Raw genomic sequence first — 21,300 nt, 5'->3', positions numbered from 1 at the left:
CTTTTTTTTTTTTTTTTTTTTTGCTTTTTCCCCCTTTTATTTTGTCACTGTTCTTTAATTTGCCTTAAAAAATTCAAACTTTTTAAGGTTTGGTTCGTCTGCCAAATTGAAAGTTAACCAAATTTGACTTAAATTTCTCTGCTTTACAGAAAAAAAAAAAAATCAAATCTTTGGCTAATTTTGAGAGGTAAATGGAGTCGAATCGAGAAGGCAAAGCGATACGAGAGATTGACGAAAATGTTGACCAAGTAGTAACAATGACCAATCTGTTTGACCCGGATCCGAAAACTAACCCGGGTTTACTCATGAAGAAAGAACAAGTCGGGTTTTTGCAGCCGTCGGCGATGATGACGATGTCTAACTCGCTCGAACCGGCTCCGAAGAAGAAGAGGTTACCGACTAAAGACCGTCACACGAAAGTAGAAGGACGAGGTCGGAGGATCCGAATGCCTGCGGGTTGCGCTGCTCGGGTCTTTCAGTTGACCCGTGAGCTCGGTCACAAATCAGAAGGTGAAACCATACGGTGGTTATTGGAACGAGCTGAACCGGCGATAATTGAAGCTACCGGAACCGGTACTGTACCGGCTATTGCTGTTTCGGTTAACGGGACTTTAAAAATTCCTACGACCTCTCCAAATGACTGCGGCGGTGACGGTGACCTAACGAAACGGAGGAAGAGGAACTGTACGAGCAACTTCGTCGACGTTAACGAACACGACAGCTGTTATAGCTCCGTTACTTCTGGTTTAGCTCCGATCACGGTGTCAAATTACGGTGTTAATATCATGAACGTTAATACGCAGGGTTTAGTGCCGTTTTGGCCTATGGGTATGGGTATGGGTATAGGTATGGGTACTGCATTTGTTACTGGTGATCCGAATCAAATGGGCCAAATGTGGGCTATACCTACCGTTGCTACAGCACCGTTTCTGAACCTTGGTACTACACCGGTGTCTAGCTACGTCTCAGATGCTTCTCCCGCCGCTGAACCACAGATGGAAACTAGCGGTGGCGAAGGTGGTGGGACGCAATCGCTGAGGGATTTTTCGTTGGAGATTTATGATAAGAAAGAGCTTCAGTTTTTGGGTGGCTCAGGGAACTCGTCTCCATCATCGTCATGTCACAACAAGACTTAGGGAAACTTAACTGTTAGTTCTTGTTTTTATATAGGTCAGTTTGATCTCTGATTTAGGAAAAAAGATGTGTAAAAGATTTGGGAAGAACAATTCAATCTTTATATTTCTATCAAAACATTTTGGTAATGAATGGTATGAGACTGTCCTATCATATTTTTAAGATGTCCAACAATTAGTAAAATGACATATAAGAGGCTAAATAAACAATATCTTTTCTAATTTATATAGCATGTAATTAAACCTTAGAATCTTTCGGATAAGTTGAGCCTGTCTCTTCTCCTAAATTGCAGTGACTGACTGAGAGAGACGCTACCAGTGATCTTTAAAAGTTTCGTCTCATCCATTTGTGGTTAGTAATTGCTAATTGGTACAAAACTGCACTTATTATGATGATAGTGCCTGACTGCCTTGCACGCAATTCAATATGTCAAAATAATTGAATAACTCATAGCTGTGACATATAATATTTCTAGTTTGTCTATAAATTAAGTTTCCTCTTCACTCAAAGACATCATCACAACATTGTTTCATCTTTGTTTATTTTCTCATATGGATTCAATAAGTTTAATTGGAGTTTCCATAGCCATCATTTGCTTTCTCATCCTCCATTGCTTCCTCTTCAAGAAACATCTTTACCGGTTCTTTATAATTAGCTGGCCGGTTGTTGGGATGATTCCGGGTCTTGTTTTGGTGCTCCACCGTGTCTATGACTTCGCCGTGGACCTTCTTGAAAGCACTGAGCTAACATTTTTATTCAAGGGACCGTGGTTCACTGGAATGGATTTGCTGCTCACAGCTGATCCAGCTAATATTCACTACATAGTAAACTCAAACTTCTCCAATTTTGTTAAAGGTTCTGACTTCAAAGAAGTCTTTGATGCCTTCGAATATGCGTTACTCACAAAGGACTCGGTGGCATGGAAGAATCTGAGGAAAGCTACTCATGTCATGATCAACCATCAAGGATTTCAAAGATTGTCAATGAGTACCATGAGAGGTAAACTCAAGGACGGGCTTGTTCCATTTTTTAATCATATCGTTAAAGAAGGCACAACGGTAGATTTACAAGAAGTGTTCAGGAGGCTCACGCTTGATATAACTCTAGTTACAGTAACCGGGTGTGATGATCCTAGATCTCTCTCCATTGAAATGCCAGAGGTTGAGTCTGCTAAAGCTCTAGACGATATATTAGAAGGGATAAAGTATAGGCATGTTAAACCTAGATTCTTATGGAAGCTACAAAACTGGCTCGGAGTTGGGATAGAGAAGAAGATGACAGAAGCTGGTGCCATTTTTGATAGAGTGTGTGCAAAATACATATCAGCCAGGAGAGAAGAGATAAAAAGATCAAAAGGGATTGATCATGATGGAGAAAGTGAAGATCTTTTGACATCTCATATAAAGCTTGATACAACCAAGTACCAGCTCTTGGATCCTATCAATGATAAATTCCTAAGAGACAATGTCTTAGCTCTACTTCTAGCTGGGAGAGATACCATTGCCTCTGCTCTCACTTGGTTCTTCTGGCTTTTGTCCGAAAACCATAAAGCGATGACTAAGATTCGCCAAGAGATTGACAAGATTCTACCAAGAAGTAGTAGTAGTGGCCAAGAGAAACCATCTTATGATCAAATGGAGTGCGTAAACAAGCTAGTGTATCTACATGCCGCATTGTGTGAGACAATGAGGCTTTACCCACCGGTTCCTCTCGAGCGTGTGTCTCCTCTAGAATCAGATGTGCTTCCAAGTGGACATAAAGTCGAAGCAAACTCAAACATTTTGATCTTCATTTATGGGGTTGGTAGGATGAGAGCTGTATGGGGAGAAGATGCCTTAGACTTCAAGCCAGAGAGATGGATTTCCGAGACCGGGGAGTTGAGACATGTACCTGCCTTCAAGTTCTTAGCTTTCAATGCCGGCCCAAGAATTTGCTTGGGTAAACAATTAGCTATGACTCTAATGAAGATAGTGGCGGTGGAGATATTACGAAACTATGACATTAATGTTGCCACAGGGCAGAAGTTTGAACCAGATACTAGTTTAATTCTTAGAATTAAGCATGGATTTAAGGTTACAATTAACAAGAGATGCTCAGCTTAATATTAGTGAAATACTTATGTTGTGTTTCTCCCACGTCGCTTAAGAAATCATAGTTGGTTAAAAAAGAAAAAGAAAAAACTTTAGTGGTGACTTGTTTACCATTTCCGGTTTTTTACCTATATTTCTTAAACCATTTCGGACTTAGGAAACTTAACTGTTAGTTCTTGGTTTTTATATGTCAGTTTGACCACTGATTTAGAAAAAAAGATGTGTAAAAGATTTGGGAAGAACAGTTTAATCTTTATGTTTCTGTCAAACATTTTGGTAATGAACGAGACTGTCCGATCATGTTTTAAGATTCCAACAAGTAACTTGTTTCAAATATCTCCAAGTGACTAAATAAACTTGTGCTTCAAGAAACTAACTAAAAACAAACCCTCGTTGATGTATTTCTCCACCACGCCGCTCCTAGCAAGCTGAGGTATCATCAACCAAGAACCAGACAGGAACACAAACCCCACCGTGAGTATCCTCGAAACCACCGGACTCAATTTCCACCGCTGCATCATCGTCGTCTTCTTCTTCACAGCCAATTCCGCCGCAAGGCAAACGCCTTGTAACATGAAGAACAGAGTAACTTCTCCTGTGGGCATCTCACGAGTTAAATAGAAGAATAGCAAGTCGTGGACCAAACCAGAGACGGTGAACGTCACCAAGATCCCAGAATACAGAGCCCAATCGGAGCTCATTCGCCGTTCAGAGACTTGCCGCATTGGTTTGTACACGGCTGGTTTGAGAATCGTTGGCACAATAGTATTCCATCGGCGACCCCAGAAGTCTTGTAGAGATGTGGCTAAGTATGGTTTATTAGACTGTGGCTCCAGGTCACAACCAAGAGAGATAGAAACAAAAACTTTGAGTAACGTAAGAATAATCTCAATCTCTAGGTACATATGTAAAAAATAGAGTCCTAATAGCAGAACAGGAGGCAGAGTTTGTTTGTAATCATACAAATTTAATAGCACACCAAAGATAGCAACTTTAACGGCGAAAGCCAATATGGGCAGATGAGTTTGAGGTTTAGGGTTTTGTTGGGTTTTGATTGGAAAGCAAGTAAAGCAGAGGAACCGAGAGAGACTTGCGGGAACTGGGACTAGTGGACCTTTATCAAAGGAGAAGAGGATGAGTTTGAAATTTGCGAGCCATGTGAGGAAAAATGCTGTGATGAAAGAGAGATGCACAGTGGAGAAAAACAGAGGAAGAACAAGAAACAGAGCAAGGAAGGGGGAAACAGAGAGGAACCGAGGAAGACCTGATTTGATTCTAGGTGGCAAATAGTAACAATAAGATACAGAGATGATTGTAAAAACCAAGACTTTGATCAAGCTCTTGAGTTCTTCCTCCATCTCTCAGATCTTTTGTGTTTTGCTGTTGAGCTTTGGGCAATAACTTAAGTTGTGACTTGGCTGATTTTGTTTAATGTCATTTTTTACTAGCAATCACCTAAGTTAAATATTTGAAGAAGAGATTACATCGAGTAGGTGGGAATTGAACTAAATATAAAGAAGTTATATAAATATCAGAGTAACGTTCTTGTTGGCTTGAGTTAAACATTGTAATTTCTCAACCATACAAAATAAATAACAAGAATTGTCTCCATTGGCTGGCTGATGAGTATCCATACATATACCATAAATACAATAAATTCTCAACCATATACAAGTATTGATTCCAAGTTTATAGAAACCTGTAGAAATCGTCCACAAAGTTCGTCTCATCCATTTGTGTGGTTTGTAGTTGCTCATTGGTACAAACTCCAATTATTATGATAGTGCCTGCACACAGTTCAATATTTCAAACTAAGGGGGGTTATTGGATCCTTGATTTTAATGGATTTGAAATCCTTATAAGATTTGGAAATCCACATAGAATCCATGGATTTTAAAATCAAATAATATGGATTTGAAAATCAAATAATGTGGATTTGAAAGTCAAAGAAAGTGGATCTGAAATTCCTAGATAATAGAATTCAAAAGTTATAAAAGAAATAGAACTTATAAAAATAATTTCTCATGTAGCATTCTCAAGTGAAACAGTCCACATATTTGATGATATTGTCTCTCTCCACTCGTTGGCATAGTCTCTTTGTTGTTCTTGGGTTGTAAGTACTTCAGTATTATCATCGTCATTAATTTATTCAACAACTTCTTCTGCACTCTCGATTTTTTCTGGAAAAATATCCGTTCGACAAAACTTTCGCAGAAAATTATGTAAACCAACACATGCAAGTACAATCTTTGTTAGTGTTCCTTGTCAAAGCATCATTTAATATAATGTCCGAAATTATCATGTCCGATATTTACGTATTGTTACGTATTGTTATGTTCGTGCATGAACACTCTTTATGATTTTTACGTAAAAGCACTTTGACTGCATCGTAATAATAGTTAGCACCCAAATAACGTATTGTGAGTCTGTGTTATCATGTCATTATAACCTATTGTGATTTGGTTGAATTCTGTGTTATTAACTTATTATTATCATGTCATTATTTATTTCATTATTACGTATTGTGATTTTTTTTCCAAATCCACCCAAATAACTAGGTGGAGACCAAGGATTTCAATCTCTATATTTACAAGTAAAACATATTTTCAAATCCATCCAAATCCAATATGAAATCAAATCCATACTCAAATCTTTAATAATGAATAAGGGGTGATTTTAATTAGGATTTAGAATTCATACATCCAATAACACTGAATTTTAATAAAGATTTTAAAATGAATGATTGAATAACAGATGATTTAACTTGGATTTCTAAATCCATTCAAATCAAGGATCCAATAACACCCCCTAATTGGATAGCTCATAGACGTAACTCGTAAGATATAATATTTCATAATGTGGGAAAATTTAGGCAGAAAACTAAACTAATTTTTAAGGTCTATAAAAATGTGGATTTTCTTATATTATATTAAAGACGTACACTCAAATTGCAAAATATAGATGGTTTTCCTAAGACATGGAAATCGATTATTGATAAGGAGACTCCACAACTTAAACGGAAGTCACTAACCCATGACAACTTTGTTAAAAATATGCATATTACCAAACAAACTCACAAAGACAAAAACAAATTTATACTATTCTTTTTGGAAAGTCTTATTACAAGCCAACCAATAATTTTGTTTGTTTTAAGTTCTATTTCGAATCCATAGCCTACGAGTAATTTAATAAGGAGACAAATTTAACTGTGATCAACCTTAAATTTTAGCTTGTAATGGGGGTTTATTGTATGCTTAAGCTTTTATTTTTGATTAATGGGGTTTTGAAGTTTAGTGTAGATTTAGTTTGTCGAAACTTCAACGGTACCTTGTTTACCTTTTGGTTATTTACCTACATTTTTACAACCAATTTTATGTTTCTATTTTAATTTAAGTTAAGTGTGCTAAAAATTATTAAAGTAAAGATTAATACTTCTTAATTCAACCACATAGGAAACCACATAGGAAAATATTTAGAAAACTCATAGAATTGAGTTTTTGGATTTAAAACCTACAAATTTTAGATTTCCCTAACTTTTTGGAAAACAGAAAATCAAATGGATACCTTCCGGACACTGGACACACATTTGACATCACCTAAGGTTAAGCATTTGCATAATCAAGTCCAGTTTGTGATCTGATTCTTACAGTGTATAAATTATTTTAGGATTGTACTCCTTTTTTTTTTTCCTTAACTCAAGAGTGATCCTAAAGGCTTTCTAGGCCCAAAGACTAATCTTCTGGGACCGGGGGAAACAATGTTAAATTTCGAACCCCCATAGCCAATACTACTCGAACCCAAGTGGCGGGACTTTTCTCCTTTTACCACTGTCTTCCTTTCTTTACGAGGTTATGTATTGAACATATATGATCAATATTAATGGCTGTATAAGTATAAATAATACAGGTTTTTAGAATGCTCATGTTAACAGAAGGATAAACAATGTGCGGATGCCATGTGGTATCAAGAAATGTAGTTTTAAGTATTAGTATAAATGTGGTATTATTTGTTTTATTTCTTTGTTGTCGACCGTATGGTGCGTGGTGCGTATCCAATGCACGTAATCCTCTTCGGTTGTACGCAAATCCAATTTTAATGTAATTTTCTCGTTTAAAAATTGAAAATTTCATTAGAATATTTAGATAATTCTCGTAACTACAATGCAAACAGTGCCGTACACGTGAGAAGAAAGAAAAAAAGCAAAAAGATGCAGAAAATAAAATAGTAGTACTACAAATCCTTTCACCAACCGTACTGCTAAGCCAAGGCATATTGAAACCAAACACTGATAGGCATAACTCAACAGTAGCTACACCTTTATGACCATCTTCTTGTTTAATTCTCTTCTTTATGCTTTCTTAATCTTACTCTATATCCACACAAACGACGACACACACATCACAATGCCACCATTTTACATCTGATTTTTTAGTCTATATTACTCATATTTAAACTTAAGTTAACCCAACAACCACCTTGTCATGCGGTTTATTTGGTACCATCCCTGTTCTAAACCGTTACCTTTCCTAATATGGCATCATCATCCGCATCCGGATTCTATTTTAAATGGGATTTTTTATTATTTTGAAATTCAACTATGTTACAAAACAAAACAAAAGTTTACTATAACAGAAAGAGAAGATTTTGTCGTTAGATATGTTCATGGTCAAATGTATAATAGATTAGATATATTCATGGTCAAAATGTATACACTTTTTTAATATGGTTTACCAAAAAACAGATTCTATCCAGCACGGCTGTACATATTCTAAGTTTCACCAAAGTATATGCTTCGACTCAAAGTACGATTATATATTAAGGAGAAAAGAATTTGAACACCGGAATATATGCATGTTTGTTTCAAATAATTTGAGTAACTTTAAAGCATGTGTTATACACATATACATTTTCTAGAATATTAGCCTCTCATATCCTCTCCTTATATAACCAAAAGTGTCCCGCTTCTTCTTCTTCATCAAATCCTCAAACAACTTCAAGAACCACATAAGAGTGCTTTCTGAGGCCCAAAACACGAAAGCATTAAAATGGCATTCTCGAAAGCACTCATACTTGCTCTGATCTTTGTTGTTTTTGCGATAGTTAAGCCTTCAGAAGGTTCTCTTAATGCTCATTTCTATGATCAATCGTGCCCCACTGCTGAAAAAATCATACTTGACACTGTTAGGAATGCTTCTTTGTATGATCCCAAAGTGCCTGCTCGTCTCCTTAGAATGTTCTTCCACGACTGTTTCATCAGGGTATGCATCTTGATCTTCTTTCTTCAATCTTTGATAATTGATCCAGTTATATGTAGGTGAGTTTTGTGTAAACTATTTGGTTGGTTGGTTGTTGTAGGGATGTGATGCGTCTATTCTACTAGACTCGGTAGTGTCAAACCAAGCTGAGAAGGATGGTCCTCCAAACATCTCGGTACGGTCATTTTACGTGATCGAAGATGCTAAGAAAAAGCTCGAAAAGGCTTGTCCTCGTACGGTATCTTGTGCCGATGTAATCGCCATTGCAGCCAGAGATGTGGTCACCCTGGTAAATCCCTCTATTACTTTATATATGGTCTATCCAGTTAACGTTTTCTTCTTCAGTTCATTTCTGTAGTTTCATTTTAAACATTTTGGTTTACTTGTCCATGCCTCTTTGTCATATATCTCTTTTTTTTAGTCCGGTGGTCCTTACTGGAGCGTACTAAAAGGGCGAAAAGACGGAACAGTTTCGCTAGCCAGCGAGAGTACAAATCTCCCACCACCAACGTTCAATGTTTCACAACTGATCCAAAGCTTTGCAGCGAGAGGGTTGTCGGTGAAAGACATGGTTACGCTCTCAGGTGGCCACACCATAGGGTTCTCTCACTGTTCTTCTTTCGAGCCCCGTCTTCAAAACTTCAGCAAAATCCACGATATTGATCCTTCGATGAACTATGCGTTTGCACAAACCCTGAAAAAGAAATGCCCAAGATCAACTAACCGAGACAAGAACGCAGGGACGTTCATGGACTCTACAGGCTCGGTTTTCGATAATGTTTACTACAAGCAGATTTTGTCTGGGAAAGGAGTGTTTGTGTCTGATCAGACGCTTCTTGGCGATTCCCGGACTAAGAAAATCGTTGAGAAGTATGCTCAAGACCAAAAAGCTTTCTTCAGAGAGTTTGCAGCTGCCATGGTGAAACTTGGAAACGTTGGAGTCAAGAAGACCGGACAAGTGAGAGTTAACCCCCGGTTCATCAACTAAAAGCATAACCCCTAACAAGCAACCTAATGAGAGTTTCTTTTCTTCAAATTTGACTTCAATTATACTTGATATTCTAATAATGTACACCGGCCAGTTTATGGATCGGTTTTTAAACCTTCTAATTCTCAACGAGTTGCAGAGTATGCTTTTAAAAGGAAATTTGTTCTGCTTCAGTGAACTTACCTTTATATTCATCAGCATTTTCACTTACTGGTTAACAAATTTGAGTCACTTAACATCAAACAGATATGGAAAAACGAGTCATAGATAGACTCATGGCGGCTTCTAATAAACGCTGAACCAGCGGAAACCATGAGCTTAATTCAGGTAAATATTGATCTACACAAGCTTAATCGATGGCTCATAATGTTGTATGAAAGTAATTAATGTGAGAAACACAAAATACAGAGAAGATGAATCAGTGTTCATGCAAAAACAACATCAGAACGGAACACATACTTGACACCTTTGGAGACATTCCTTCCTTCATGCAACATGCACTTGTCTCCATGGATGTGAAAGAGAGCCATACCTTCCACTGGAGCTACCTGCGATATTAAGCAAGTTTAGTTGATGATATATCAATAAAAGATGAAATTAAGACCAAAGAAACAAATTCGAGAGGTGATTACCTCAGCCACGATACTGTTCCTTGAACCATAAAAGACGGTTTCTCCACCTACTAAAGGCTCAGCTGAAGAAGAATCATTTGTCTTGCTTGAACTGCTCTTGGATTTTGATTTCGTGCTGTTCCCGCTTAGATATATCAACAATGTGTAATAAGTCCGCTTTCCATCTTCAAGATCAGCACTTTCATCAATATGACGACCAAAATGCTGACCAGCACTATACCTGAAAATTCACAATCCCACTGTGACAAACCTAAATACATCCATAGACCGCAACGAAGAAACATGAAAAGAACATATTCTTTGCACATCTTTCAACAATTTTTTTTAACCATTACCAAGAAACAAAGAATGAAACTTCAAAAATGTTGGGACTACAAACCTGTAAAATCTAATGTTTGGATTCAAGCCAACAGCAACCTTCCTCCTAATCTTGATATCAGTAAATAAATCGGAAAGCCCCGATTGCCATAACGTATCAGCAAGGACGGGATCGTTCACTGAGATTCGATGGTTATCCCTATAAGCTTCACCATAGGCTGGACCACGACTTCCTTGGTGAGTGAAACCGAGAGACTCTGCTATTTTAATAAAACCCTTTGATTCATCAGAAGTCAGACAGTTTTCCACCTGAAATCATAAACCCCAAATGTATAAGAAACCTCCTAAAGCAACCAATCTATACTTCAAAATGTTATGTATCATACACATGTGTTATCTAACATCATATTTCACAAAAGAAAAGTTATGAACAAAACCAATCTAAACAAGAAGAAAGCGAATCAATTTCAACAAAAAAACCTAAAACCCATTAAAATTTAGCTTTTTAAAGAGTTCCAAGCAAAATAGTTTCGCAATTTTAGCTTTTAACCTAGATAGATTCGAACAACTCACTGATGATGATAATGGAACATAAACCCATCAATTTGAGCTATAATACAAGAATCCGCTCATCAAAATCGATAAAAATCATAAATTTACAACTTTGGATTCCATTATTCTCCAGGAATCATCGGGAGATATAAACCCCTAAAGCACGAATTAGGCTTAAACTAAAATTTGATAAAATGGTTTTGTGAGGAGCTTACAGTGAAGAGATCATGGTTCTTTAGATAAGAGACATTGAGATTTGGTTTGAGTTTGATCTTTGGCCACTTTATTGATGATTCTCCATTGTCTCCCATCTTCGCGTTTCTAGCTTTCTGGGGAGGGTGTAAGATCAGATTGAGGTGATGATTTAAATTTGTTATATTCATTTATAATTTTTCTTTAGGGGTTTTTTACTCAAAATTCATATATATGATTTTTGCGAAGCCCAATTTTGAATTTTAAGCCCAATAATTGTATAGATGGCCCAATTACAAGAGTGTTCCTTCCGGATCCATGTTTTGATGACACACATATGACTTAACAAATGTGTCAAAAATGGCTCTCTTAAGAGCATTCATAATGTGTCTTATTATTATACTATTTTTTTTAAATGTGTCTCATTTTCATTTTGTTGTTTTGTTAATAACATATGTGTTATGTCCAATTTTAATTTTAGTACTTGTGACACGACGACATACTAACGTAACTCATCCTACTATATTAATTGAGAAGTACAAAACTAAAAATAAACTTAAAAGTGTAAAAAATTACATGTAATTGCCATTAGAAATTGTTAAATAAAGGCTAAAACTGCTGAGGCTATAAAAGATAATTAGTAATTATTAAAAATTAAAAATCTTACTATATTAATTAACCAAAATTGTGGGGTTACATGGATAATCAATCCATTTAAATTAAATACATAAACCAAAAAAAATCTAAACCAAAAAAATATTCCCTTAACAAAATCTTTATCCTCTTAACAAAAAAATCTCAAACCATGAATTCTTAAAAAATTTAAGTTCTTTCAAACGTGTCTATAATCAAATGTTTAAACTATTTATTCATTGTTACAGCCTCAGTTTTTTATTGATGTCATTTTTTCAATAAACATATTAAAAATTGAAAAAATTGCTAAGATTGTAAACCAAAAATTTCATTAATAAATCATTATAAATAATTTAATTAATAAACTATTTTTGCAAATTTTTCTAAAATAAAATGTTCAGCCCGCGGTCTACCGCGGGTTAATACCTAGTTGAACAATTAAACGATATGTTATGATCAAACCGTTGTTCGTATACAATCGCAATATGTTAATGTATGTAAACGATGTTCCATTAGATTGTGTCTTTTTATTTTGGATCCTATCTTCTTTTAATAAAATGTTGTTGACAAAAAGGACAATATAGGTTTTGGTCACATTTGTGAAAATAATAAAATGCATCCATATGGAGGAGCAAGAAATTGGAATCAATGTTGACCGGCCGAATCCCACGACCGAAAGAAAAAAAAAAAAAGGAAGAAAGAATAATTCATATTCCCCTTATCACGATTTAGACTTGAGGTTGAGGACATAATGGTGTGAGTTATTATACTATTATTTCACTTTCTTTTCTCATATTTTAGACACATACTCTTATCACATTTTCTTTCAAGAGAAAAGAGGAATATTACTAAACATAACCAAAGAAACCAAGTAAAAGAGGAAAAAAGGAATCTGTGTGTTGTCTGTTGAAGACGAGGTCTCTCATCTCATTTCAACAGAAGCTGACTGTGATTTGTGGGAAAGCTGAAATAACATACGTGTTCTTATATAATTGGTTGACAGTGCACATCAGTGTACGATGATGTCGACACGCCCATCGAAGAACACTATTCTTTAATATCTTTATACATGTATTATTATGATCTATTCCACCCACTCTTGTCTTCTGTCACCAAAAAAAAATTAAAAAAAATTAAAAACCAGATTATCACCTGTATTTTTAGAACTTAGTCCTTTAAGTTTCCACAATTTATATATTTTTAGTTAATTAATTGTTTTTTTTCTTCTGCTGCTCTATTCTTAATTTTACCAAAAACAGATAAAGTCATGGGACATTTCTTTAATCAGAAACTGGGACACACTCACTTTTGTTTTTTCTTTTCTTAAATACTAGTGTTCTCTCTATTCCATTGTTGATCAATTATTTATCCAACTAGTTCACCAAAAGAAGAAAATAAAAAAGTCTGTTTTCTTCTTTTTCCTTTTTCTCTGTCCAATTAATCAGAACACAGAAAAAAAAAAGAGAGCAAAGCTTAGACTTAGGGTTTGTGGCTCTTGTACAAAGAGAGAGACACAGAGGTAAACACAAAGCATCATCATGAGATCTAGTTCATGCCCCTTTCCAGGGTTTTTATTTTCTACCATTGTTAAGCTTTTGTTTCATTCCATTCTTTGTTATTTCCATCTCTTAAATTTTTTTTTTGTCGGCTGATTTTTTTCTGGAAAAAAATTATGTTCTTTTGGGATTTTGAAGTGAATCTAGATAAATCTTGTTTTGAATCTCTTCAGTTTCCTACATTTTCTTGGGAAAGATGATTATATCAAACTTTGACTTCCGGCTTTGAATCTCCTTCTCGTTTTGCAATAGACTATCTCTTTGGTTTTGTCTGGAATGAAAAGTCCTTTTGGATTTTTAGTTAGGGTTTCAATCTGATAAATCTTGGAATGTAATATGGCAGGAAAGATGGTGAGAGGGAAAATCGAGATCAAGAAGATCGAGAACGTGACGAGCAGACAAGTAACGTTTTCTAAGCGAAGGAGCGGTCTCTTTAAGAAGGCTCATGAGCTTTCGGTTCTATGCGATGCTCAAGTCGCCGCCATTGTCTTCTCTCAGAGTGGAAGATTATACGAATACTCTAGCTCCGAGTAAGAATATTCTTTCATCTAATATTTTACATATATGCCTATTTCTAAATCCTTTTCTACACATAGATTTATAGAGTTTGAGTGTCTCTATAGCTTTCTGTAGTGAATAGTTCTATTTCACTGAAGAAATCGTACTAGAGATTTTGCAATCACGTTAAAGATTTGCCTCTCTCTCTCTCTCTCTCTTTTTCTTTTTTCCTAGCTAGTTCCTGAAAACATTGATTTTTGTTTCTTTAAAAAAGAAAAATACTTGTGGAAATGAATATACTGAGATAAGCTTGAGGATGTCAATTAATAGCAAAACTAGAAAGTTTGACTAAAAAGGTTGTTCTTCAAGCACGAGCAAGTGGATTAGGGTTTTCAGAAAAGACGTTTCTTGAACAGTGAACCTCGTATACCTTGGAACTTAAATTGTTTACCCACGCAGTACCCACTTGGCATCTGGTTTTATTAGAATACCCCAACAAAAATGAATATACGAACATGTAAGTACAGAAAATTGTATATATTATGGATGAGAGAAGAAGATTTAAAAAGAATCTCTCGGGGATCCAAACTTTGTCACTAGATTTTCAATTATGAATATCAATTATAGCCAACAAGAAGTCTGTACATAGTTCACGTTATGATTCCCTTTGTTTTTGTTTTTTTTTTTTTGGTTATATATGGTTAAAATTGGCTTAAAATTTTGTGTAGGATTCATTTTGTATGATTAATTCCTATTCTTTCGTTTTGCATTTCATGCTTAGCAACCTTTGTGCAGCCACAAAGTCTTTATTAAGTTTGATGATTGCAAAAACGAATTTGATTACATAGAATTAAAGTTAGCCAACAAAAAGTCTATACATAGTTCATGTTATGTTTCGCTTTGTGTTTTGGTTATGGTTAATTCGTGGCTAAAAAATTGGTTTTTTTTTTGTCTTGATTTATAGAGCAGGATTCAATTTATATGATTAGTTCCTATTGTCTCGTTTTGCATTTCATGCTTTAGCAAACTTTGTGCAGCAACCAATGCTTCATTAGGTTTGCTGATTGCAAAAAATAAAGAATTTTGATTACATGGAATTTATCCAAATAAGATATCTAACGTTATCCAAAACTCGGTTGACAGTCATGGTAGTCCGTATAAAATGATAACATGTACTTGTAACTTTTTGAGAATGTTCACACATAATATTTCAATTCTTATGAATGTACCTCATCATTGACAAAGAAAGCATCTCTTGTGAACAAACTTTTCAGGATGGAGAAAATTATAGAAAGATATGGCAAGTTTAGTAATAACTCCTTTGTGGCAGAGAGGCCCCAAGTAGAACGATACTTGCAGGTTAATTCTCTATCATGCATACCTTTTTTTTTTTAGTGTTTCGTTTTTTTATATATACATTATGTTAATCTGGAATATATTTGGATGATAGTTTCTATTTTTGGGTGTATATATAGGAGCTTAAGAAGGAAATGGATAGAATGGTAAAGAAGATTGATCTTCTTGAAGTTCATCACCGGTTCGCATCTCACTAGTCCTGTGGTTATTCGATTTGTATATATATACTATACTTTGTTTTAGTCCTAAAGTATACTGAAATTTGTTATCTCTTGAATGACACTATATATAAAGTAAGCTGATGGGGCAAGGTTTGGGTTCGTGTTCAGTGGCAGAACTTCAAGAGATAGACACTCAAATTGAGAAGAGCCTTCGTATTGTAAGGTCAAGAAAGGTAAGAATTACATACACACACATAGATTCATATATTTTGTATATATATATACACACAGGTTAATGATGTAATGTTCTCATTGGTTGATCTTGGTGCGTAGGCTGAGTTATACGCAGGTCAACTGGAAAAGCTAAAAGAAAAGGTACGTACAGTTTTTTTTTTTTTTTACTTGAGTAACTTATGATATACAAATTTAATTTTTGAGATTGGTTATATTTTTTTCTATGTGATTTTAATTTATTGATCTTTCATCTTCGTTTTCTAGGAGAGAGAGCTCTTGAACGAGAGAAAAAGGCTGCGTGAAGAGGTAATTACGCACACACTCATCTTAGTGCTTGCATCTGTTGCTTTAAACTTTAAAGCTATGTTGGGGTATATGAGTTGCTTTTAATAGCTAACTCTCCTCGAGTTACATTGTATCACGAACGCTCATTCCTTTGGTTTGGTTGAATTGACAAAGCATGTTTCATATTTAAAAGAAAAAACTACAAATAGGTAATAATGTCTTTATGCATGACTTTTATATATACAAATTATGAAAATTATACTCTATTTTCAGCAAATTAGAGAAAGGTTGATGCGACCGGTGGTGCCACTAACATTACAAATATGTGATAAGGGTAAAAGTACTGAAGGTGGTGGTTCGTCGGATGTTGAAACCGATCTATTTATTGGATTGCCCGTGACTCGGCTATAACATATTTCACACGTTCCGTAAATTGGCTGATCACAGTTTTTATTACAAACATCGGTTTGTAATTGTACCTACACCACTGATTCCATAGTTTACAGTTTTCTGAGTGCTCTTGACCATCTCTCAATATGTGTATAAACAGGAAATAATTTGACATGTATAAGTTGTCACTTTAGACTCTTTAGTTTTATTTTTCGGAATAATCAAACGTGACGGTTTTGTTTCTATGTCTAATCTGGCGTCGTCTTATCTCAAAGCCTTAATTAACAAGTCCGTATTTGAACTTTTTAGTTCTCAAGAAGATTATTTATATCGTCAAGACCAAATCAAGACGAACAGTTAAAACAAATCTTAGTCTTGATATTGCAGGAAAGTGTAAAATACACGTGGATATGTCTGGTTGCTTATGAAATTACGTCTACTCTATGATGATGATGATATCGACGCGCCAATCGAAGACGTTGTCCATTTTTCCTTTACATTTTCCATTGATGAATCAAACTTTGGCTAAAACAAAATCTTACTCATTTTGAATTTATAGTCAAGACCAAATCTTGCTCGGATCCATAGTCTTCCAAATATATTGCTCAGAGTTAATGAAACTAACACTAAGATGAGTGTGTGCGTATGAATGAAAACAAACAATTCCACTTTTTGATTAAGCAAGATTTTCTTTTTGTTTTTTTGACTGGGAAACCTAAGAATAATATTAAACTATGTAAAATTTTATTTAAATACCTTTGGTAAAATGTATTAACATGAAAATTAAAAGCAAAACGTATCGGAAAAAATTGGGTTAAGTGAGACTGAAATTAAAAAATATATATATTTTAGACCAATTTTATTTTTTCTAATATCTTCATTTTTATATTATCATATGTACAGTATGTTGACTCTGCTTTCCATTTATTACTTTCAGTATTAATTTATTTTCTGTTATTATGTTTTCAGTTCTTCTGAAAATAATTCTAAATTTTTATTGAATCTTAATATAATATTTTAAAATGGTAACTATGATTTTCTAATGTTATTTGTTTTTTTTTTAGTTTTTATGATGTATCATAGATAAATTTAGAAAAACTTAAATATAGAATCTGAAAAATGATTAGAGGTAAATATTTAAATATCTCCCACAATAGCTTTGGAATAATAAGTTTTTCTAATTAGTAATAAAATATTTATAACTATATTTATTTATTAATCATATTTTAATCACTATCTATGAGCTGTTCAAACAAAAACAAAGTCACTTGGTGATAACATTCCTCATATTTAAATTCATGCATTAATGATGTTTTCACCGTTAAACTTGAAAAAATTATTCAAAAACTTTTTTTAACGAAAATCACATACTCGATCTGTTTCAAAATATAAGATGTTTTTTTGCCTACCAAAAAAAAAACAATAATAGAAGATATTTTGGCTAAAATTATAAAATTTAATAAAATAATTAATATCTTTTGTTTTATGTGTTTTAGCATTAAAAACATAACTTAAGTATCTAATTAAAAATAATTTGATAGTTGACAAAAAAAAAAATAATTTGATCAATAATAATTTTATAAACAATAGAAATAATCAAAAAATTGTTTAATTTAACTTTTTGCATGGAAAATTTAAAACAAAATGTCTAAAACCATCCTAGTAGAGAGAGTTAAAAGTTTCGACAAACTGATTGACCCACACTAGAACCAATTCATCCGGTTCGGTTTAACGAAAAGTTGATTTTACATAGACAGAGAGATTCCTCTTAGCTGCTTTTCCTTACCTACTGCCTACGTGGGCTAATGGAAAAAAAACGTTACCAAATTAGAGAAGGCAGATTCTTTATTTTTCTTAAACAAAGAGGTTAGACTTAGGGTTTGTGGCTGCTGCGCTAAGAGCCTAAGAGAGGTAAACACAAAGCACTTTTGTTAATTGTTGTATGATTTCACTTTCCACCAAATTTTCCTTCTTTTGTCTGATTGCTTTTTCTTTTCCTTCTTGGAGTAAATTATTCCTTATCTATCCAAATTTGTCTTCTTGAATGACTTTTTGAAGCAAATCTCGACAAAACTAGCTCTCAAAAGGGTTTTGGGAGTTTCCTTTCATTTCTCAGATTTCTCACGTTTTCTTGGTAAAATTCTCACACTGATAAATCTTTGAGTTGGTTTTCAATCAAGAAACCAAACCATTTCTGGGTTTTGACTTTTGGAGTCTTGTGAGTTTGTTTCTCTGATCTGCCAGCAAATCTTTTACATTTAGTTAGGGTTTTTATAAATCTTGATTGGTTTTGTAGGAAGTAAAGTAATTGAAATGGTGAGAGGAAAGATCGAGATCAAGAAGATCGAGAACGTAACAAGCAGACAAGTCACATTTTCCAAGCGAAGGAGTGGTCTCTTTAAGAAGGCTCATGAGCTTTCTGTTCTGTGTGATGCTCAAGTCGCAGCTATGATCTTCTCTCAGAAAGGAAGATTATATGAATTCGCAAGCTCCGAGTAAGTATCTTAAATCAGCTTGACAATATAATTTACTCTAATCTATATACTGTTTCAAAACTCTTTTTGTGATGTTGAATTAAATGTTGTCTGATTAGTACTTGTGTAGTTGAATATTTCTGAACAAATAGTACTTGAGATTTCTTAATATATAGGTAAAAGATTTTGCTTGTACAAGTTGTTAGATTTTCCCAAAATATTCCTCTTTCACATTTCATTTATTTTATTTATCCTATGGTTTTATTTGGAAACAATTATCTTTCTGTTTTAACTTCCTGTTCTTTTTTTCCATTTATAGTTCAACTTGAGGTTTATCTTATGAATTAATTAGGGTTTTCAGACATACGGATTATTGAATATTGAGCCTTAATGTACGTTGGAACTCAAAGTGTCAAACTGAAACCCACAAACCATTTGACATATTATTCTGTTCGAAGAATGAACTTTTACAATTTAAGAACATATATAAAATCAAATGAACTATCTATATATGAGATAGTGTTTTGTCAAACCGTTTTTCTATATGAGTTTGTTGATATATTGTTAATGTTCTGAGTCCAAGTTCTAATCCATGCTTCCCATGGTCTAGTTAATTAGGTCGGACGGCTCACTAAATTAAGTAGGCATATGGTTGGTTGAGAATGATTTGCATAACATAACAATACATTAATCATGGACAATTTGATTCATATCTAGCTGGTTTTATAGAATCGACACAGACATGTCCAACAAATATCTTGTTCATGATCAATACCAATATATAAGGCCATATGTCTAGTATAATAATATCCATATGTGATTATAAAGAGCCATAGATGGAATAAGATGATTAACCATGCAAGAGAGTATTCACATAATCTTCAAGTAAACCTAACAACCTAATGAAGCCTTTCTTGAGATATGTCTTAGTATCCAGAAGACGATCAAGCGATACGCTGAATATAAGAGAGAGTGCTTTGGTGCAGAAACTCACCCCATAGAGCAATACGTGCAGGTTCATTTTGATATACCAATTCTCAGCATAAATATAATTATTACTCTAGGTTCATCAATTACTTAGAAACCTTTTTGATTCATGTCAAACTTAAGTTTCAAATTACATCTAGCCACATTTTGGTACAACCATTTTGGATTTGCAGGGACTAAAGAAGGAAATGGTGACAATGGTGAAAAAGATTGAAGTGCTTGAAGTTCATAACCGGTTTGTATCTCAATGTCACATATGTTTTCTATATTTATGAGTTAATTGAGTTTTAAGTGGTTCCTAAAGAAAGTGTGCTAATTTTGATAATGTGGCTTTGTTAGGAAGCTCATGGGGCAAAGTTTGGCGTTTTGTTCGGTGAAAGAACTTCAGGATATAGCCACTCAGATAGAGAAAAGCCTTCATATTGTTAGATCAACAAAGGTAAGATATACAAAAAATGAAATAACCAAAAATATATTCCCTCCGTTTCAAAATATAGGATGTTTTAGAGAAGTTTGTTGTTTCATAATATAGTATGTTTTCAAATTTCAATGCAACTTTTAGATTAGTTTAGTATTTTATATTATGCAGTATTGTTTCTGATTGGTTGAACTTATTAAAAGTAAAGTCTTCTTAATCTGCGTGCTTTGCTTAAAACATCCTATATTTTGAAACGGAGGGAGTATATAAAATGAAATCAGATATTTCTTTCGATATTGTACGGCTTAATTTCTTTTGGACTCTATGTCGGTTGATATTGGTAGGCTAAGTTATATGAAGATGAGCTAAAGAAACTAGAAGCCAAGGTTAGAATAATTACAATTCGATTTTGTTTGGATCTTTTGTCCTCTGCCATGTGTTTTTATCGATCTCTCTTCCTTCAAAAATTAGGAGAGGGAACTCAAGGACGAGAGAGTCAGGCTCTGTGGAAAGGTATGTACCATTTGCCAATTTCTATACCTATATGTGCATATATATATATATATATATATATAGAGTCGTAAATACGTACAATTGGATGATAGTACTCATTGTAACTTGAACCCATTTTCATTCACAAAAGAAGTTTTTAACTTATGTACGGAGGGAAATTGGAATATGGCATATTATGCTTTAACAAAAATTGTTTTGTTTTATGACACCAGTTATGTATGCAAATTAAGAAAATAACCAAAAAATTACGAAAATAATATATACTCTTATGTCAGGTTGGAGAAAGGCCAATGGGAATGCCGTCGGGAAGCAAAGAGAAAGAGGATGTGGAAACTGATCTATTTATTGGATTTCCGAAGAGCCGACCATAAAATCGTCCTCGTTCGTTAAACCTCATTCTAGCTATTCATTCTCAACTAATGTTGTATATTTATAGTGTTTCAATCACTTTTATATAAACTAAAAATAATGTAATGTGTACCGGTTATGCTTTATTTTATGGATGTAATGTAATGTATGCTCTTAAGTTTATTTTCTTCTTCATACTTTTAGCAGAACCGATTTGTTCTTATTTATTAATTTAATCTACTATACAATATTTGTTTGTTGAAGATTTGATTTTACGGTAGTTGAA

The 21,300-nt window shown here is 34.1% G+C and overlaps 7 protein-coding genes across 9 annotated transcripts; 5 read left to right on the top strand and 2 right to left on the bottom strand.

Moving 5' to 3' along the window:
• On the top strand, positions 9 to 1,289 carry LOC104726825 (transcription factor TCP19-like). The gene has a single exon (XM_010445774.1). The coding sequence runs from the start codon at positions 192 to 194 to the stop codon at positions 1,134 to 1,136; it is 945 nt and encodes a 314-aa protein (XP_010444076.1). The 5' UTR covers positions 9 to 191; the 3' UTR covers positions 1,137 to 1,289.
• Positions 1,671 to 3,366, top strand: LOC104726813 (alkane hydroxylase MAH1-like). The gene has a single exon (XM_010445763.1). It carries the CDS (start codon positions 1,686 to 1,688, stop codon positions 3,234 to 3,236), a length of 1,551 nt encoding a protein of 516 aa, XP_010444065.1. The 5' UTR covers positions 1,671 to 1,685; the 3' UTR covers positions 3,237 to 3,366.
• Positions 3,454 to 4,703, bottom strand: LOC104753004 (probable long-chain-alcohol O-fatty-acyltransferase 5). The gene has a single exon (XM_010475272.2). It carries the CDS (start codon positions 4,580 to 4,582, stop codon positions 3,572 to 3,574), a length of 1,011 nt encoding a protein of 336 aa, XP_010473574.1. The 5' UTR covers positions 4,583 to 4,703; the 3' UTR covers positions 3,454 to 3,571.
• Positions 8,188 to 9,645, top strand: LOC104726802 (peroxidase 66-like). The gene is made up of 3 exons (XM_010445753.1): positions 8,188 to 8,482; positions 8,580 to 8,768; positions 8,901 to 9,645. The coding sequence occupies exons 1-3, from the start codon at positions 8,270 to 8,272 to the stop codon at positions 9,465 to 9,467; spliced, it is 969 nt and encodes a 322-aa protein (XP_010444055.1). The 5' UTR covers positions 8,188 to 8,269; the 3' UTR covers positions 9,468 to 9,645.
• Positions 9,766 to 11,352, bottom strand: LOC104726794. The gene is made up of 4 exons (XM_010445741.1): positions 11,185 to 11,352; positions 10,479 to 10,726; positions 10,100 to 10,319; positions 9,766 to 10,015 (listed from the first exon to the last, which is right to left on the bottom strand). Exons 1-4 carry the CDS (start codon positions 11,350 to 11,352, stop codon positions 9,893 to 9,895), a joined length of 759 nt encoding a protein of 252 aa, XP_010444043.1. The 3' UTR covers positions 9,766 to 9,892.
• Positions 13,198 to 16,519, top strand: LOC104726779 (MADS-box protein AGL71-like). Of its 2 annotated transcripts, none has more exons than XM_010445730.2 (8): positions 13,198 to 13,313; positions 13,699 to 13,880; positions 15,123 to 15,207; positions 15,324 to 15,385; positions 15,499 to 15,598; positions 15,699 to 15,740; positions 15,864 to 15,905; positions 16,158 to 16,519. In XM_010445730.2, the coding sequence occupies exons 2-8, from the start codon at positions 13,699 to 13,701 to the stop codon at positions 16,293 to 16,295; spliced, it is 651 nt and encodes a 216-aa protein (XP_010444032.1). In that variant the 5' UTR covers positions 13,198 to 13,313; the 3' UTR covers positions 16,296 to 16,519. The 2 variants fall into 2 exon arrangements, with proteins under 2 accessions (XP_010444032.1, XP_010444025.1); XM_010445723.2 differs by having other exon boundaries at positions 13,694 to 13,880.
• LOC104726754 (MADS-box protein AGL72) lies at positions 18,106 to 21,144 on the top strand. Of its 2 annotated transcripts, none has more exons than XM_010445695.1 (8): positions 18,106 to 18,185; positions 18,571 to 18,769; positions 19,679 to 19,763; positions 19,909 to 19,970; positions 20,075 to 20,174; positions 20,498 to 20,539; positions 20,625 to 20,666; positions 20,942 to 21,144. In XM_010445695.1, exons 2-8 carry the CDS (start codon positions 18,588 to 18,590, stop codon positions 21,035 to 21,037), a joined length of 609 nt encoding a protein of 202 aa, XP_010443997.1. In that variant the 5' UTR covers positions 18,106 to 18,185; positions 18,571 to 18,587; the 3' UTR covers positions 21,038 to 21,144. The 2 variants fall into 2 exon arrangements, with proteins under 2 accessions (XP_010443997.1, XP_019087581.1); XM_019232036.1 differs by lacking the exon at positions 18,106 to 18,185 and adding an exon at positions 18,267 to 18,408.

The sequence above is a fragment of the Camelina sativa genome, chromosome 2 (assembly GCF_000633955.1).
Source record: "Camelina sativa cultivar DH55 chromosome 2, Cs, whole genome shotgun sequence".
NCBI classification, from domain to species: Eukaryota; Viridiplantae; Streptophyta; class Magnoliopsida; order Brassicales; family Brassicaceae; genus Camelina; species Camelina sativa.
This window is presented reverse-complemented; position numbering and strand designations above follow the sequence as displayed.

Bases quoted from the DNA above. Each gene is read 5' to 3' on its own strand.
- LOC104753004 (XM_010475272.2), bottom strand. From the start codon at position 4,582: ATGGAGGAAGAACTCAAGAGCTTGATCAAAGTCTTGGTTTTTACAATC.
- LOC104726813 (XM_010445763.1), top strand. From the start codon at position 1,686: ATGGATTCAATAAGTTTAATTGGAGTTTCCATAGCCATCATTTGCTTT.
- LOC104726802 (XM_010445753.1), top strand. From the start codon at position 8,270: ATGGCATTCTCGAAAGCACTCATACTTGCTCTGATCTTTGTTGTTTTT. The intron at 8,483-8,579 runs GTATGCATCTTG...TGGTTGTTGTAG, and splicing joins TCCACGACTGTTTCATCAGG to GGATGTGATGCGTCTATTCT. The intron at 8,769-8,900 runs GTAAATCCCTCT...TCTTTTTTTTAG, and splicing joins CCAGAGATGTGGTCACCCTG to TCCGGTGGTCCTTACTGGAG.
- LOC104726825 (XM_010445774.1), top strand. From the start codon at position 192: ATGGAGTCGAATCGAGAAGGCAAAGCGATACGAGAGATTGACGAAAAT.
- LOC104726794 (XM_010445741.1), bottom strand. From the start codon at position 11,352: ATGAATATAACAAATTTAAATCATCACCTCAATCTGATCTTACACCCT. The intron at 10,320-10,478 runs GTTTGTAGTCCC...GTGAATTTTCAG, and splicing joins CCAAACATTAGATTTTACAG to GTATAGTGCTGGTCAGCATT. The intron at 10,016-10,099 runs GTAATCACCTCT...TTAATATCGCAG, and splicing joins GGAACAGTATCGTGGCTGAG to GTAGCTCCAGTGGAAGGTAT.
- LOC104726754 (XM_010445695.1), top strand. From the start codon at position 18,588: ATGGTGAGAGGAAAGATCGAGATCAAGAAGATCGAGAACGTAACAAGC. The intron at 18,770-19,678 runs GTAAGTATCTTA...GATATGTCTTAG, and splicing joins TATGAATTCGCAAGCTCCGA to TATCCAGAAGACGATCAAGC. The intron at 19,764-19,908 runs GTTCATTTTGAT...TTGGATTTGCAG, and splicing joins CCATAGAGCAATACGTGCAG to GGACTAAAGAAGGAAATGGT.
- LOC104726779 (XM_010445730.2), top strand. From the start codon at position 13,699: ATGGTGAGAGGGAAAATCGAGATCAAGAAGATCGAGAACGTGACGAGC. The intron at 13,881-15,122 runs GTAAGAATATTC...CAAACTTTTCAG, and splicing joins TACGAATACTCTAGCTCCGA to GATGGAGAAAATTATAGAAA. The intron at 15,208-15,323 runs GTTAATTCTCTA...GTGTATATATAG, and splicing joins AAGTAGAACGATACTTGCAG to GAGCTTAAGAAGGAAATGGA.